Source organism: Gekko japonicus, unplaced genomic scaffold (assembly GCF_001447785.1).
Source record: "Gekko japonicus isolate JY-2015 unplaced genomic scaffold, Gekko_japonicus_V1.1 scaffold136, whole genome shotgun sequence".
NCBI lineage: Eukaryota > Metazoa > Chordata > Lepidosauria > Squamata > Gekkonidae > Gekko > Gekko japonicus.
In genome coordinates, this window is record NW_015177012.1 from 901,328 (window position 1) to 918,470 (window position 17,143).

The window sequence follows — 17,143 nt, forward strand, 5'->3', positions numbered from 1 at the left end:
GGTACGATTATCCTGTTATGAAGTCAAAGGACCCCACAGTTTTCTAGACAGACCACCCTGGCTCCAGTCTAGCTTTTGGTTTCTGAGGCCAAGGAGAAACAAGACACACTGGGAAAAGGTGATTTTTGTATTTGGTTTTCTTTGCCTAGCCTGGAGTAGCATCTTGTATTGGTCAGCGATAGATCGATCTGAAGCAGTAGAACAGAGTTAGAGTCCAGAGTAGTACCTTTAAGACCAACAAAGGTTATTCAAGGTATGAGCTTTCGTGTGCAAGGCAAAGCTTTTCCAAATATATCAGAATGGCATGGAAGGTTCTGGCTATAAATTTGAACCTTCCATGCCATCCTAATGTATTTGAAAAAGTGGGCATGCACATGGAAGCTCATACCTTGAATAAACCTTTGTTGGCACTTAAGGTGCCACTGGAGTCTAAATTTGGTCAGCGATAGGTCTGCCTCGATATTGAAAGCTGACGACTCCATGAAGTCTAGGCAGCTTTGTAACCCGCACCCAAGAATAAAAATGAAACGCATAAAAACATCAGATAAACCCTGCTGAATCAGACCAGTGGCTCATCTAATTCAGCACCCTGTCTCACACAGTGGCCAACCAGTTCCTCTGGAGGGCCAACAACAGGGCAGAGAGGCCAAGGCTTTCATAAGAACATCAGAAGAGCCCTGCTGGATCAGACTGGTGGTCCATCTAGTCAAGCATCCTGTCTCACACAGGGGCCAGCCAGTTCCTCTGGAGGGCCAACAACGGGGCAGAGAGGCTGAGGCCTTCCCCTGATAAGAACCTCAGAAGTGCCCTGCTGGATCGGACCAGTGAGGGTCCATCTAGTCCAGCATCCCGTCTCACACAGTGGCCTACCAGTTCCTCTGGAGGGCCAACAACGGGCATAGAGGCCAAGAACTTCCCCTGATGTTGCCTCCTGGCACTGGGATTCAGAGGTTGACTGCCTCTGAATGTGGAGGTTCTCTTCACTCACCGTGGCAAGTCGCCGCTGAGGTGGCCCCTCCATTAATCTGTCTCACTCCCTTTCTAAACCTTGGATCCCAGAAAGTGCAACTCAAAACAGGCTCCTGTGGTGATGCACAACTTGCACGTGCCCACTGTGGCTTTCTTGCCCTCTTCATCCAGTCCTCCTGCCTTCTCCACACTCACACACACTCACCCGCTGATGATCTCCTTGTTCTCCGCACGGATGAAGTGCTCTTTTTCCGGCGTCAGGATGCAGAGGGAGAACTTCTGTCCCGTCCGGCCCTCCCCGTCCACCACATCCACACACTGGTTCATATTGATGGTGCCCTGCGGCAGGGTGGTCGGCTGGAAAGGAAAAGAGAGGGAAACGAAAGGCTTGAGAAAGGGGACACACACACTTTTATTTGCCGGGCTTCCTACAAAGCAGAAGGCTGACTTCTATAAACCTGTAAAAGCCACCGCCCTTCGGAGGGGTTCACCAGCTGAACAAACCTGTCTCTAGACACCAACCCCCCCAAAAAAAAAAGTCAGGAGTCACACACACCAAAGTAACCCAAAATTCTGCACGGGGTGGGGGTGGGGGATCAATTTCCGCAACTGTACACGACAGAGATTATAAACCTGACCCGGAAACTGCAGCAAGTGCAAATTACGGCGGCATGCCTGCTAACTGCAACATCTGTGTGACACCTGTGCATGCGCGCATTCAGCCAGTGTTACGCATAACAGCTATAGTAAGGTAAAGTAAAGGTGAAGGTTTCCCTTGCTCGAAAGCCTGTTGAATCCGACTCTAGGGGGGTGGTGCTCATCTCCGATTCCAAGCCAAAGAGCCAACACTGTCTGAAGACATTTCCGTGGTCATGTGGCCAGCATGACTAAATGCTGAGGCACACAGAACGCTGTTACCTTCGCACCGAAGCGGTCCCTATTTATCTACTTGCAATTCGTTGTTTTTGAACTGCTAGGTTGGCAGGAGCTGGTGCCAGAGATGGGAACTCACTCCATCACGCAGCACTCGGGTCTTGAACTGCCGAACGACTGTCCTTCTGGTCTGCAGCTCAGCATCTTAACCACCGCGGCTCCTAACAGTTATAGTACTAACCGTTAAAGCCCTGTGTTGCCTGGGACCGACACATCTGCGGGACCCTATGTGCCCCGTAGGGCTTGGTGGTCTGCCAAGCAACATCTCCTAGTAGCTCCTGGCACGAAGGGCATCCACTTAGCCTTGACCAGGGCATTCTCCGCCCTGGCGGAACATGCTCCCACTGGAGATCACGGCCCTGCAGGATTTAATGCAGTTCCGCAGAGCCTGTAAAACGGAGCTGTTCCGCCAGGCCTTTGGCTAAGGCAGAGGAGGTCTAAACACTTTGGCCTCCCCTGGCTATACCGCCCAAATGAACTGCCCTTTGTAGAGATGGCATCTGTTGAGTGGGTCATCTTTGTCCAGACAGGTCCAGCACGAGAGGTGCCCTTGGTTTTAGAAATTGTAACTGTTTACGATTTTCTTCTTGCATTGGATTTATTACTGTGTCCATATTTTAACTGTTGTGACCACTGTTCCCTCTAAGCTGAGTTAGTGTGAGCTAGCTCACAGTTTTTCAGCCTCTAGCTCACACATTTTTGTCTTAGCTCAGGAAAAGGATGGCCCCAGAGCAAACAAATTTATGCAGTAGCCAAATCGCTTGCTCACAACTTTAATGCCAGTAGCTCACAAAGCGGAATTTTCACTTACAAGACTCCACAACTTAGAGGGAGCATTGCCAATGATCCCTCTAAGTTGTGGAGTCTTGTGAGCAACAATTCTACTTTGTGAGCTGCTGGCATTAAAGTTGTGAGCAAGCAATGTGGCTACTGCATAAATTCGTTTGCTCTGGAGCCATCTTTCCTGAGCTGAGACAAAAATGTGTGAGACGGAGGCTAGCTCACACTAACTCAGCTTAGAGGGAACACTGGTTGTGACCTGCTCTAAGTATGCTTGCGGGGAAGGCGGGATATAAATCCAATAAAATCGATAAGAATAAATAATGAAATTAAAATCAGTGTGTGATTTTTTTTGGTCTGTATTAATGCAAATAGGCTTTAGGAGGCGATTTAAGAGAATGGACTGAAGTTTATTCCGGTGCCATAATTGGGCTTGATGGTTCTGCATTTCATTTTGCTACTTTATGTTTGACAGAGCCCTTGCAAGCCACGATCCCAGTGGGGACCCAAAGCGGCTTACATCCTCCCCCTCTCCTCCATTTTATCCCCACAACAACCCTGTGAGGTAGGTTAGGCTGAGAGAGAGTGGCTGGCCCAACGTCGCTTGGCGTTCTTCCATGGCAAGAGTGGGGATTCGAACCTGGGTCTGTCCAGATCCGAGTCTGATACTCCTAACCATTACGCCACACTGGCTCTCCCATGTATCATCCACGTGGGACGGGAGGGAAATGGGATTATACAAATGTTTTTAACTGCCTGGGTGGCCCTATTTGGCCAGAAAAGTGGGGTATAAATCTTGTAAATAAAAGTAAAGTAAACTTAGTCAAGGAGAGGAGAGGAGGAACTTCCAGGGGGTAAGGATGGAACTTCTACAACCTGTACATCTGCTGGCCAGTATTTCCTCTAAGCTGAGTTAGTGTGAGCTAGCTCACAGTTTTTTAGCCTCCGGCTGACACGTTTTTGTCTCAGCTCAGGAAGGATGGCTCCAGAGCAAATTTATGCAGTAGCCAAATCACTTGCTCACAACTTTAATGCCAGCAGCTCAGAGTAGAATTTTTGCTCAGAAGACTCCACAGCTTAGAGGGAGCATTGCTGCCACAAAAACACATGCACATTTACAGATCTTGTCTAATCTGCACAGGATGAAAGAATTCAATTTTTCGTGATACAGAACAGAACTCGGAACACAGTTTAGTGAGGGCAGCCACAACTGTATTAAATGTCCTGTTCTCCCCCCCCCCCAAAAAAAAAACGGCGGGGGGGGGGGGGGACGCAAACCGGCCACTAGATATTGCATCAGATACAGAATCCAGACAGGCCTCATGGGCAAAAGGGGAAAGAAAATAGTCCACGTGCCCTAAAACAGAACTGCAAAAGAGGCCATTTACAGTAGCCAGAAGGGACCGGATCCATCCAGACAAGCCCTTTCCGCTTCATCTGATTACTGCGCTGTCTCCTCCAAATGGAAGGAATGGCTGTTAGAAGCATCTAGGGAGTACAGGCCTCCCACGCAGTGAATTAATTCACTCCCCCCCCCCAACAAAGCCCAAACTATTTAACTATTTGCTGAACAGTTCATACAAAAGCCCGGCTTCCTCAGAGCAAGGCATATAATAGCGGTGGACGAAAATGCCTGATTGAAACCAATTGCCTACGCCCCAAGAAGGGAGCTTTTAATGTTGGTATACAGGCTTCAGATATGGGTGTAAGAGGGAGGGGGGAATCCATCCATGGAGAGGAGGCGGAGCCTTTGAGCAAGGGGTGGAGTCTGAAGGGTAAGAGGTGGAGCTAAGAAGCTGCTCTGAAACCTGTTGGTACCACCACACTACCGAACCTACAGGTCACGCAGGCAGAACTTCCTAGGAATGCATTGTGGCTCAGTGGCAGAGAATCTGCTCAGCACGCAGAAGGTCCCAGGTTCAATCTCCAGTTACAAGGACCCAGCAGTATTTGATGGGAAAGACCTCCACCTAAAACCCTGGAGAACTGTAAAGAGGGGGTGTGGCTCAGTGGTAGAGCATCTGCTTGGCTTGCAGGAGGTCCGAAGTTCAATCCCCAGCATCTCCAGTTACAAGGAACAGGAAGGAGGTGATGGGAAAGACCTCCACCTGAGACCCTGGAGAGCCGCTGCTAGTCTGAGTAGGCAATACTAACTCTGAAAGACCAAGGATCTGAATTCAGGGTGAAACAGCTTCCTGTGTGTTCAAGGCAAGCGAGAACCAACACTGTGCAGCGATTAGAATGATGGACTAGGAGCCGGGAGGCCCAGGTTTCAATCCTCACTGTCGTGGAAGCCTGACAGGTGACCTTGGGCCTGTCACATACTCTCCATCTAACCTACCCCACAGAGCTGTTGTGATGATAAAACAGAGGAAAGGAGAACAATGTCAGCTGCTTTGGGTCCCCACTGGTGCTCTGGTTCCCTGACGCCGAAATTTCAGTCTTCAGAACAGATTTCACTCACTAAAGACGCACGGTTGTTCTATTTCTTCAAATTACCTTTAACTCATTTTTAAGAACCGTGCGCATTACTCCTGTTTTCCCCAAACCCAGTCTCTCCCTCATAATATGTATTTTAGGATGCTATTGTCAAAAATATGAAATTTATCCTCAAATCCCTCCGATTTTTTTTCAACTTAATAGGAAACAACCCCATTAAAAAAAAAAATTCACCCAGTAGGCAGATGCCACAAATATAAATTGACTCTTGAAGGCAGCTGTGCTGAGTTTTGGTAACTGGACAGCTATCCTGGTAACATTCCAGAAATTGGGGTGTGAAGAGTAATGGCTTCTGAACATGTGCAGAGCATGCTATTTGCCACCTAGCAATCAAACCCATACCCCCTGATTCTGTGACCGGGACATTAATAACATGCGAACAGAGAGCACCTCAAGAGAACTGCCTAATATTCTGTGAGCAACACTGCTCCAGCGACTACCCCACCAAAAGAGAAAGGTGTCCATCTGCATGAGTCACATTCCTGCCTTCCATTCCACCTCAGCTTTGCCCTGAGTCTGACCAGATCATGCAGTTGCTTCCCAAAACAGAGACGCAGCATAACTATCCAGAGGGCAACATGCTGTTGTCTCAGAGTGAGCGGCTGCTGTAAAGTCACCTCTTTTCAACCAGGGGGCGTGCAGAGAACAATGACTCATGCAGAGACATAGGAAGCGGACTCCCTAGTTCTTATTTTTGCACTTTCAGAAGTAAACCTTTCCAGGTTCGAAAGCAAGATGTACTTCTGATTTTAATGCAGAAAAATGAATCAGCTGCCTCAGGAAAACGCCGGTTTATGGCTAAGACAGAAAATTGGATTATCTTCATCTCGTTCCCCCCCCCCCTTTCTTAAATGCCAGTTGCAAACCGTTGCCCGTCAGGCTTTGTTTACATCAGTCTGGCGCAGCTGCGTGCTCCAGAGATCACGGCGCTAAGAGTGTCGTGGGAGGGAACCGAGCCAAGAAGATGCTTCATCAGAATTTCCCTTGGGCACGGCCAATCTGTATTAACACACTTAAAACGCCCCCACCGCCTGCCCAGTCTTGGCAAGGCAAAAAAAAAAAAAAATGGGGGGGGGGGGAATAAAAACTGTACTTTCCATTTTGATAAATCGTCGTAAAACTTTCCGAGCTTGGACAGGATGCAAAATAACTTTATGAAGGAGCCAGATGCCGAGAAGCCGGACAGTGGTGGAGACTCCAATTATCCAGCACCGCTTTGAGGGCCAAGAAAGAGGAGTGGATCGTGCCCAGTTCAGGTCTCTTCTCCACCCTAAGCTTCTACCACAGCTGGAGAGAAGAACCACCACCTGCAGCCTGAAGAGATTAACACCGGCCTGCCTTGCTGGGGTGTTGTGAAGAACACCCTGCATGTGTCTGAACATGCTAACCAGGTTCTTCAATAAATATCTCCCATTAGCCAAAACCATCACTCCTGCCAACCAAGCAGTTCGAAAGCAAGAAATTGCAAGTAGATAAATAGGTACCGCTTCAGTGGGAAGGTAACAGTGTTTTGTGCACCTCAGTGTCTAGTCATGCCGGCCACATGACCACGGAAACGTCTTTGGACAGCGCTAGCTCTTCGGCTTTGAAACGGAGATGAGCACCACCCCCTAGAGTCGGATCCGACTGGCTTTTGAGCAAGAGAAACCTTTACTAAAACCATCACAAGAGGGAGCAGTACAGCCTTCCCTTTTCAGCATTTATCTAAGCTTGTAAATAAAAACTTGCTTGCCTGTTCACCCAGGGCGAGTACGTATCGCCTCCAAGTGACTAGGAAATTAAACTTGTGCAAGCACGGCTTCTTTTCCTCTCTGCTTTGCAGGCAGACGAGGAGCCGCCCACGCCTAACAGGGAAAGGCAGAGGCAAACTAGGTCACAAACCTCGTTGTGGACTAGCAACCTGCGGGCTTGTTTGCCCAGAGGTATTTTTTGCACACACTTACCTCAAATCCTAAAGTTTTCCTCCGGGGGGGGGGGGAAACTGCCAAGCACACTAATTAGCACTTGCTCCAAATGGCACGTGGGCCTGTTTCCCATGGGAAATAGGTTAACGCCCACCAATTAGTTTCTGTGAGCCTTGTGTTCGCCAGGCACCATTCCAAATGGTGCACCTCTGCCAACCACTCATCTGCCCGAGAGGAAAGCGGAGGATGCAAAGAGGCGAGATGCCGTCTTGGCATCTCCTAAACCGAGGCGAAGGACTACGCCGAGATGGCCATAATTATCCGGCACGCACAAGCCTATGGCGTTTGGTATAAAAAAGGGGGAGGCCAGGGTGTGCCCACCGCCACTGTTGCAAAAGCGAAGAGATTGCAAAGTGCTTGCTACTTAATTACCCTCTGCAGCTAAAACCCGAAGTAAGCTGTCAGAACTGAAAAAATAAAAACCTGAAATATGCACATCTGTGCCTCACCTCCACACTCAAAGCAAAGGACAAAATAAAACAAAAATAAAACACAGCCAAGAGACACAATCCCTGTAAAGAGTCCCAAGTTCAAATCTCACCCCAGCTACAAACTCCCCCCTGGGTAGCCTTCAGCCCAGCTGCCTCCCAACACTGTTCTACAGATTTCAGAGTGAACCTGCGGGAGTTATTTCGAATACTCGCAAACGTTGTTTAACTACAGCGTGGGGCAGTGACCCCCCCCCCCAGCGAGGGGCCCACAGGCACCCCCGCCAACGGGCTTCCTGGCACCCGCTCCCTCCTACCCCAAAGCAATTAGTTGAACTTGCTTTTCTTCCGCCTAATTAAAACAGGAAATGCTTTGGAAGAATCCAGGAAACATCGCCTGTGTGTCTGCAGGGACCACACGCTGAAAAAACAACCATTTCCTCCATCATGGGAGGATGCTGGGCTTGGACTCGTCCAATGTTTTGTGATCGCTCCCCCACACGGCAGCCATTTTGCAGTTGCAGAGGCCCCGGGATCACCAGCTAAGTGTTGGCAACCACTGAGATCGGGGGGGGGGGGGGCTTCATTGGTGTTATGCCAACACACTTGTGGCGCAAACCCAGAAGTGACTTCATCACGCCAGAGCTACGCTCTAGGATTATCCGGCCTGGGCATGATGCCGTCACTTTCAGGTTCGCAACAGAAGCGACATAACAATGTTGGCACAACATTAATTTTTCCTTTATTTCTCCTCCCACTGCCTTACTGAGCAGTGGTGGGTGTTGGGAACCTATTCAGCAGCCCTTTTGTGGTGCCGCCCACTCTTTGTCTTCAGAATTCCAGTAATTCCTACAGATCCACTCCCTGGCGTAGTGGATAAAGCGGCGGGGCTTAAAAGGGGAGACCGGGGTTCCAAATATCTACACAGCCACTAAGTTCACTGATTAATCTTGGGCCAACCTTCTCTTTCAACCTAAAAAGCAGACATAATGTGGGTGTTCTGCCCCCCCAAAAAAAACTAATACCAACTTGACTTATCGGGAGCGGTGGCGCAGGCAGTTAAACGCCTGCCAGTAAAATCAATAGCGAACAGCCACAATGGCTGTTCGAATCCCCACCGCGGCCGGAGTGAGCTACCGGCCCCAGTCCCAGCTCCCGCCAAACCAGCGGCTCGAAAGTAACTACAAGTAGAGAAATGGGTACCTGCCTTAGAGGTGGGGGGCACCCTCCTCCTGGTTTTGTGCCAGGAGGGTTGATGGCGACGGCAGCAAGAGAGAACCGGCGGCGAGGAAAGTCCTGAGCAGTGCGCACCAACGGAGGATCCACCTGAAGCCCGCCGATGGTCGCCGCTTGCCGGAGCACCGAGACTGCGCCTGAGCCGCCAAGAAGGAGAGAAGCCCACCGTCTGGGTGCTGTTAGGCAACCCCTCCCCGCACAAATTGTCGCCCTAGGTAGGATTCGACTACTGACGTAGTCTACTTGTAAACCGCTCTGAGACCCACTAGGGGTCATGAGCGGTATAGAAATCACATGTAAATAAATAATAAAAAAAATTCAGTTTGCGAAGCAGTGCCAAGGGAAGACGGTGACGCTGCCCTCTCCATCCGGGTACCAGGCCTGATCAAAAATACTCCCATGTAGTGCCCTCACAAAATAAAAGCATACATCCGGAGATCTAGTTATGGAGGAGGAGGAGGAGAAGAAGAAGAGGAGGAGGAGGAAATTGGATTCATACCCTGCCCTTCACTTGGGAGTCTCAGAGTGGCTTACAAACTCCTTTCCCTTCCTCTCCCCACAACAGACACCCTGTGAGGCAGGTGGGGCTGACAGAGCTCTTTCAAGGACTGCTCTTGAGAGAAAAGCTCTGACAAAACTTGTGACTGACCCAAGGTCATCCAGCAGCTGCAAGTGGAGGAGTGGGGAATCAAACCCGGTTCTCCCAGATTAGAGTCCACGCACTTAACCACTACACCAAACTGGCTCTTTGAACTTATTATCCTTTTAGTTGCTTTATCAGTTGTATAACTATTCTTAGAAGTTATTCAAGGCACTATCCTACTTCCTTCCCCATCATATGTCCTAGAATGTATATGCTATCATAGACCTATTTTAGTCAATCGATTGAATGAATATACTTCAGTACGATTTTAAATGTATTTTCTGTATTTTGCTTCTCATGTTAATAATGTAATATAGACTGTATTGTTGTTGGATTCATGTTTAATGTTCCTTGTTGACTGTTCACTGAAAAACATAAATAAATATCATACCACACCTTAAAAAGGATATTATAGCTTTGGAAAAAGTGCAGAAAAGGGCAACTTGAATGATAAAAGGGTTGGAACACTTTCCCTATGAGGAAAGGTTAAGGCGCTTAGGGCTCTTTAGCTTGGAGAAACGGCGACTGAGGGGTGACATGATTGAGGTTTATAAGATTATGCATGGGAAAGAGCAGGTAGAGAAAGAGGTACTTTTCTCCCTTTCTCACAATACAAGAACTCGTGGGCACTCCATGAAATTGCTGAGCGGTCGGGTTAGAACGGATAAAAAGAAGTACTTCTTCACCCAAAGAGTGATTAACACTTGGAATTCACTGCCACAGGAAGTGGTGGCGGCTACAAGCATGGACGGCTTCAAAAGGGAATTAGATAAGCATATGGAGCAGAGGTCCATCAGTGGCTATTAGCCACAAGGTATAGATAGGGGCTCTGGGGCAAGTGATGCTCTGTCATCTTGGTGCTTGGGGGGGGGTCAACAGTGGGAGGGCTTCTAATGTCCTGGCCCCACTGGTGGACCTCCTGATGGTACTGGTATTTCTGGCCACTGTGTGATACAGAGTGTTGGACTGGATGGGCCTTGGCCTGATCCAACATTGGCATCTCTTATGTTCTTATGTTCTTATGTTCATACAAAAAAACCCCACTCCCATGTAGCACCTTCACAAAATAAAAACATACATCAGGCGATCCAGTTATGGGAGAGCCAGGTTCGAATCCCCACTCTGCTTGTGTGAGCTTGGGCCAGTCACACGTTCTTGGCCTAACCTACTGCACAGGATCACTGCAAGGATGAAATGGAGAACAGGAAGACCACGTAAGCCACTTTGGGACAAAGGGGGTATATAACTGAAGTGAAATTAAATTAAAATGAAATTAGTCACATGTAGTTCAGCCGTGGGTATTACGGAGGGTTAAAGCGGCAGACGCCAGTTACGTCAAACCACTTGGTGGGGGACTTCCCACTTGGCAGTGCTGAGACAGGGTTAAGGGAGGTACAACAGCGTCCTCTGGCACTGCCAGGTGACTCTCATGGATAACCACCTCTGCAGTCCTTCTCAGCCCCAAGCCCATCAGCAGACTCACAGCACGAGCCGGCACTTGCCTCGGCAACGGATTTCATTACCTTTTCACGTATCATCTAACGGGCTTAGGATCCTGGAGTTATTAATTAGACCGTGAGCCGGCAGGTGACCTTTCAGCCGACTCGAGCAGAAGGGGATAATGGACCAGAGGCAGGCAGGCAGCCGCCGGAAAGGGGGAAATCGCATCTCCTGCAGACGAGAGATGACCAACTGGCAGCCGATGGACTGAATCAGGTGCCCGAGTCTCTGCCCGTAGACAGCCCGGCCATGATTTGGTATAGTTTCCACTTGCTGTTTCCTTTAGGCAGGGAAAGAAAGGGTAAGTCTGAGGGCGTACGCAGGTAAAACGTTCATTTGGGTGAGCTGATCCATAACCCCAGCAGTAGACGGGCAGCTCCCAATGGGACAAGTAGCCCCCCAACCCAAGTTGTCTCAAGGCAGGAAAATAACATGGGGGTGGGTATAAGATCCTTCTCCCAGTACACCGTGGTCCCTAGCTGAATTGGCCCCCCACATGCCCGGGAACTATGGCGCTCCTAAAAGCTACATGTGACCCAATCTGTGAATGTATCTGGGGAAAAATGTGACGTGTAGGAAGGGCCCTCGGATTATGAGTGGTCTAATGCCTCTGTGTGTGTGTGTGTGTGTGTGTGTGTGTATGTGTGTGTGTGTTCGTCTGGCATTTAGACTGCCTAAATGAGTTGCCAACCTACAGGCGGGGCCTGGAGATCTCTCGGAATTTCACATGATCTCCAGGTAACTGAAGTCAGTTCCCTTGGACAAAATGGCTGCTTTGGGGGGTGGACTCTATGCCATTATCCTCCACTGAAGCCCCTTCCCCAGAATTTGTCCTCTCCAGGCTCCATCTCCATAACCTCCAGGCATTTCCTAACCCAGACCTGGCATCCCTACCCACCCTGGCCTACACCTGCAGGTGGCTGGAAGGGAAAATCCTATCGCCCTTCCATACAGCAGCAAAAAAAACCCCCACATTAAATTCTGCAAGAGGGGGAGGAAAAGATTGCAGGAGACAAAAAATTGTACTCCCGAATTGAAAAATTTGGAAAGAAATACAAATGGCCAGAGACAGGCGGGGCTGTGGTTAGTGGTACAGTCTTTGCGCAGCAGGCCGAAGACTCTAAGTTCAAGTCCTGGTCAGTGTTCCCTCTAAGCTGAGTTAGTGTGAGCTAGCTCAGAGTTTTGTAGCCTCTGGCTCACACATTTTTGTCTCAGCTCAGGAAGGATGGCTCCAGAGCAAACTAATTTATGCAGGAGCCAAATCGCTCGCTCACAATTTTAATGCCAGTAGCTCACAAAGTAGAATTTTTGCTCACAAGACTCCACAGCTTAGAGGGAGCATGGGTCCTGGTATCTCCATGTAAAATGTCCTTAGTAAAATAGCTGCTGGCAAAGACCATTCCCTATCCCAAGACTCCGGGATTAGGGGTCCCCAGCCTTCTTCTCTTCTGTGGCTGTCTTTAGAACTCTGACCCTGGGCGGTGGGTGCAGCCACAAAATGGCCACTGCAGGAGGAGCCAGCCAGCCACAGAACAGCCACTGCAGAAGGCGGGAACACACAGAGAGAAGAAGCCCAAATACAGGAGGCAATAGGAGTTTTTTTAAAAAGTACACAGGAAAAAGGAGAGAGATAACAGAACAAACACTGTGGTTGCAGCTACTGCTGAAAGAATATTCTTGTAACCTGCGCAGCCAGTCAGAGGCCCTGCTGAGTAGGTGCCACATCCACTTTCTAAAAAATACTTGGTGGGTGCCATGAAAGGGGTTGTGCCCCCAGGCGCCACATTGGGGACCCTACTCTAAAGAGCTGTTGCTAGCTTGAATCCCCAGGATTGGATGTGAAGGACCACTGATTCATATGACCATTCCTGAAGGAGAACCAAAATCTCTCTCTCTCTCTCTCTCTTTTTGCCGGAGGAAAGGAGATGGTGACGAGTTTCTCTTTCTAGCATTTCACCGACCGGGATGGCGAGTTCAGCCAGGGGACATTTTAAAAGAAGCTTAAGAGTTTATTCAAGGCAGACAGCAAGTCTAAACAGCCAAACGGGGCCAGTTCAGAGTGCAGAGGTAGCGGGAGAGGTAGGCTGCCTCCCGAGCCAGGATTTCTTCCGATTAACTCCATCAGCTCTCTCAGAGAAAGGGAGAGAGAGAAAAAGAACTCTTCTCGCACTTGAGACACGGTGTGGTTTGGTAGGGACCTTGAAACCAGCAGCCGCTATTGCTAGCCTAAACGCCATGCCCTCCCCCCCCCCCCCCGCAGAATTAACATCAGATGCACCCTTTCTTTCTTAAATCCAAGGAAAGAGGGGCAACAGGCAGCCTCCTCCGAGGACATTTTGCCACACCACTGTGCTGGGAGCGACTGGATCCGCTTTTAGTGCAGAGGCAAAGTAAACTTACTCAAACACACAGACCTCAATCGAGAGACCGATGGGAAAAGAGACAAGGCCAGAGAAGCACTCAGAGCCACAACAGGCACCCTCCCCTTCAGCACCCTCGAACTGGAAGCAACTGAATGTTCCTGTCATACCCAACAGAGATACAGGTCTCAATTATCTTCTCCCATCAAAGGGCTGATTCAAAGGAGGAAAGGCCAGAGGAACAACTCGTATAGCGAAACAGCCAGCAGCCTCCTCTGCAGGTAGAGACTTTGGGCTCACGGGAATTTCTCGTGTTACCAGTTTGAGCCGAGTCCACACCTAGGAAGATGCATATCACTTGGGAGTGAAAGGGAATCATCCTCCCACTTTCAAAACTAAAAGCTCTCCCCAGCTTGCATTAGGCTACCGTGCAAACAAAAAGGGGGCTGTGTACAAACCCTCTCTCTAAAACAGGACTCCCCCCCCCCAACCGATGTGGCTTTTTTGACCTTATATGGGAACTCTCCCATGAGGCATTCAGCTGAAATCCATTTTGAAGCAATGGTGCTCCCCCCCCCCGTCCCATCAAAACTCAAAATTTAAACAATTCCTTCCCAGACGCAGCTGCAGTCCCCCCCCGTAATAAGCTCTCCCCCGCCCCAATGTTTTCCTCTCCCCTTGGGCCCCCTCTTCAAAAGCCATACCACCCCTCTCCAAGTCTGCGCTGCTGAATTCAGCCTCCTGCGCCGTTTGCACGGCTCTCCCACCCCAAGTCCCCTGGACTGATTTGGGCAGGGTCTCCGAACCATTTCAGGATGCTGTACAGCCTTCGCTCAACTTCCAATGTTTTAGCAGTGCAGCTTTTACGGAGGAGGGGAGAACAGGTCTAACGGTGGCAAATAACTGCATGGGACCTCCAAGTGGAGCAGCAGAATGCTTCAGGTTGTCAGATTTTGGGGAGATATCACCAGGGGAGGGCTCTCTCCTGACTACTTACATCTCATTGTCCACTTTTGGAAACAGGACACCAGGCTAGATACACCATGGAATACCCTTTCTGTACATAAGAACATAAGAGAAGCCAATGCTGGATCAGGCCAATGGCCCATCCAGTCCAACGTTCTGGCCAAAAATACTAGGTGCCATCAGGAGGTCCAGCAGTGGGGCCAGGACACTCGAGGCCCCCCCACTGCTGCCCCCCCAAGCACCAAGAAGACAGAGCATCACCTGCCCCAGAGTTCCCATCTATCCCTTGTGGCCAATAGCCACTGATAGACCTCTGCTCCATATGTTTATCCAATTCTCTCTTGAAGCCGTCCATGCTTGTAGCTGCCACCACCTCCTGTGGCAGTGAATTCCATGTGTTAATCACTTTTTGGGTGAAGAAGTAAAAGGGGATGTGGGTCATCTCGTACCATACCCCCTAATCCACAAATCTGGATACACACTTCCAATCCCTTGTGGGGTCCTTTACACTACACCACCCCGTCTTCCTCCCCAGGGCCCAATACCACCCAGTACTTGAACATGCTGTGGATTCTCAAATATCCACTCATCTGGTCACCTGCGGCGAGCAGAAATCTCTGCCAGGCGAGCAGGTGGTACCATTTTCATCCCCATCGAAAGCAACTTCTCTCCCTCCCCTCTTTTGAGGCCTGGAACATTCACAGGAGGGACCAATATGTAGTTGCCTGTGGGCTAGAAAATAATTTTGTGGGTTACTAAAACTGATGGGGTTATTCGCAAGGGTGACATGAATTTCCAGCTACAGCTGGAAGTAATGCGAAGGCTTATTCTTTTTAAACGCACTCCATGCCCCTCTTTTAGAGAGGCATACAAACCTTTAAAAACAGAAGTGGCGAGGAGGCGCCCGTCGCAAAATTAATGGATTGACGCCACCCGCAAAACATGGCTGTAAATTCAGCAGCTCTTTTGCAGGGCTCCCCTGAAAGTTTACATTTTGCCCTGCCCATTTCTCCCTTCCCATAATAATCTACTATCCTGCTCCCCTTGGGCTCTCTTTCTCGGCTCTCTGTTCCCACCCATGCAGTGCGAGCTTTCCAACAAATATGCAAATATTTATAAAACGGGCATCTTGTGGTGTAACGTTCCGAAAAAGCGTCTGATGGGTCGTGCCAGCCGGTGGATGAACTCCCCGTGGAGAGTTCTCTCTCCCTTGGCCTCATTACCGTGAGATGCTTTCTCACAGTGCATGAAAACCAACTGCGCATAAAACCCAAGTGTATCCATGACAATCCATCCCCCAATGAGTATCAGCCACGGCTTTTGTTCCTGCCTGTTACGCAACACGTTCTGGAAGCCCACAGCCAGGTCTCAAAGCGGAGAGGAGCATAATGCGGTAGAGGGTCTCCGGGAAGGGTGTTTCGCAAAAGTGGCTTAGGGCCTAAAACCAAGACCCCTGGAGGCAAAGGTTTTTCAGAAAACTCTGCCGTTCATGCAACCTCTGAAGCAAATGTTGCAAGAAACACCAGCAAGGAGTGCAGACGTGGATGGGTGGGAATAGAGAAAGATTTTTTTAAAAATGCATGATCAGCACACAGACTGCAACAGTAGCGGGAACAGTCCATAAGGAGCATTAGACCAAGGTGTTTTAGGTACACTGGAAAAAAAAAAGAGAGAAGAATTTAAATACGAATGAGAGAAGGGAACTCAGCTATTGCCATGGGAAAAATTCGTGCAAACGAATTCTGGGCCTCGACAGTTTCCTCAAGCTTTTTTCTTTCTCCAAGTTTCTAGCCTTCGAGGCAGAGAAGCTTGAGAAATTAAGTCTGTAATGATTAATGACAGTGAATTGATGGGGAAAGATGTCCCCGATTAATCAGACAGCCTTTTAAAAAAATATATTTTCCACTGAAGCCCTCGCAAATTCAGTAGGCACTAGCTGAGGAGTTTTCGTATCACGATTCAATGACAAGATGCCTCTTCTAAAATGGTGTGCGGTTATGCCATACCCTCCAAAACAGGGGTCCTCAACGTGGTACCCAGGGGCACCACAGCACCCGCTAACACATTCCCCGGACCCAGCAAGTGTTTTAGAAAGTGGACAGGGCCAGGTGGCAGGCCCGTAGCCAGGAATTTCTAAGTCGAGGGGCATTTTAATTCCTCGGGGGACACTGGCTAATTCGATTAAAGGTAATTTAATTAACGGCTCAACTTCTCTCTCTCTCTCCCTCTGCAGCTCCAAGCCCCCAGGCCGTTCCTTGGCCTCCGAGCAGGGATGGAATCATGCCGAGCCACGGAGGCAGGGGCAGGGAGCGGGGCCTGGCCCAGAGGAAGGGGGGAGGCAAGGAGAACCGGCAGCCCCAGCGGCCCAGGGGGGAGTTCACAGCAGCTGCCGCATCTTGCCAAAGAGTTGGGGGGGGGTCTGGGCTGAAAGGAAGTCATGGGGCCTTGGCAGGAAGTTGGGGGGCTGTGCCATGAAATGCCCTACTGTGGCTATGGGCCTGCCAGGCGGGGTTTTTCTCCTGCAAGGCTTGTGATTGGCTGTGCAGATTTTTGAAAGACACTCCTTTGGCGGCAGCTGCCTCTGCAGCAGAAGGATCTTCACTGTGTGACCGAAGGTGGGCTGCAGCAGCCATTTTGTTGCTGTGCCCACCACACTGTGTTAGGATGCTCAGAAAGGTTGGGGAACCTTGCTCGAAAAAGCTTCTATCCCATAATCTTAGGTTCAGAAAATACACAAAATTCCAATTAAATCATTCCCTTTTGTCTCACACAGATATTTGCTCTTCTCCTTATTCTGTTCCTCAAAAACCGAAACCATCCAAGCACTGTACCACTGGTCCCATTCCACATCTTTCCCAAATGGAA

At 49.5% G+C, this 17,143-nt stretch overlaps 1 protein-coding gene across 6 annotated transcripts in view; it reads right to left on the reverse strand.

Annotated features, from left to right (window-relative positions):
* Positions 1 to 17,143, reverse strand: part of MPRIP (myosin phosphatase Rho interacting protein) — a 164,581-nt gene that overhangs the window by 77,512 nt on the left and 69,926 nt on the right. For all 6 annotated transcript variants that reach the window (XM_015427658.1, XM_015427657.1, XM_015427654.1 and 3 more), the window contains exon 4: positions 1,175 to 1,326. In XM_015427658.1, the coding sequence (XP_015283144.1) occupies positions 1,175 to 1,326 (152 nt within the window). The remainder of the gene's footprint in view (positions 1 to 1,174; positions 1,327 to 17,143) is intronic.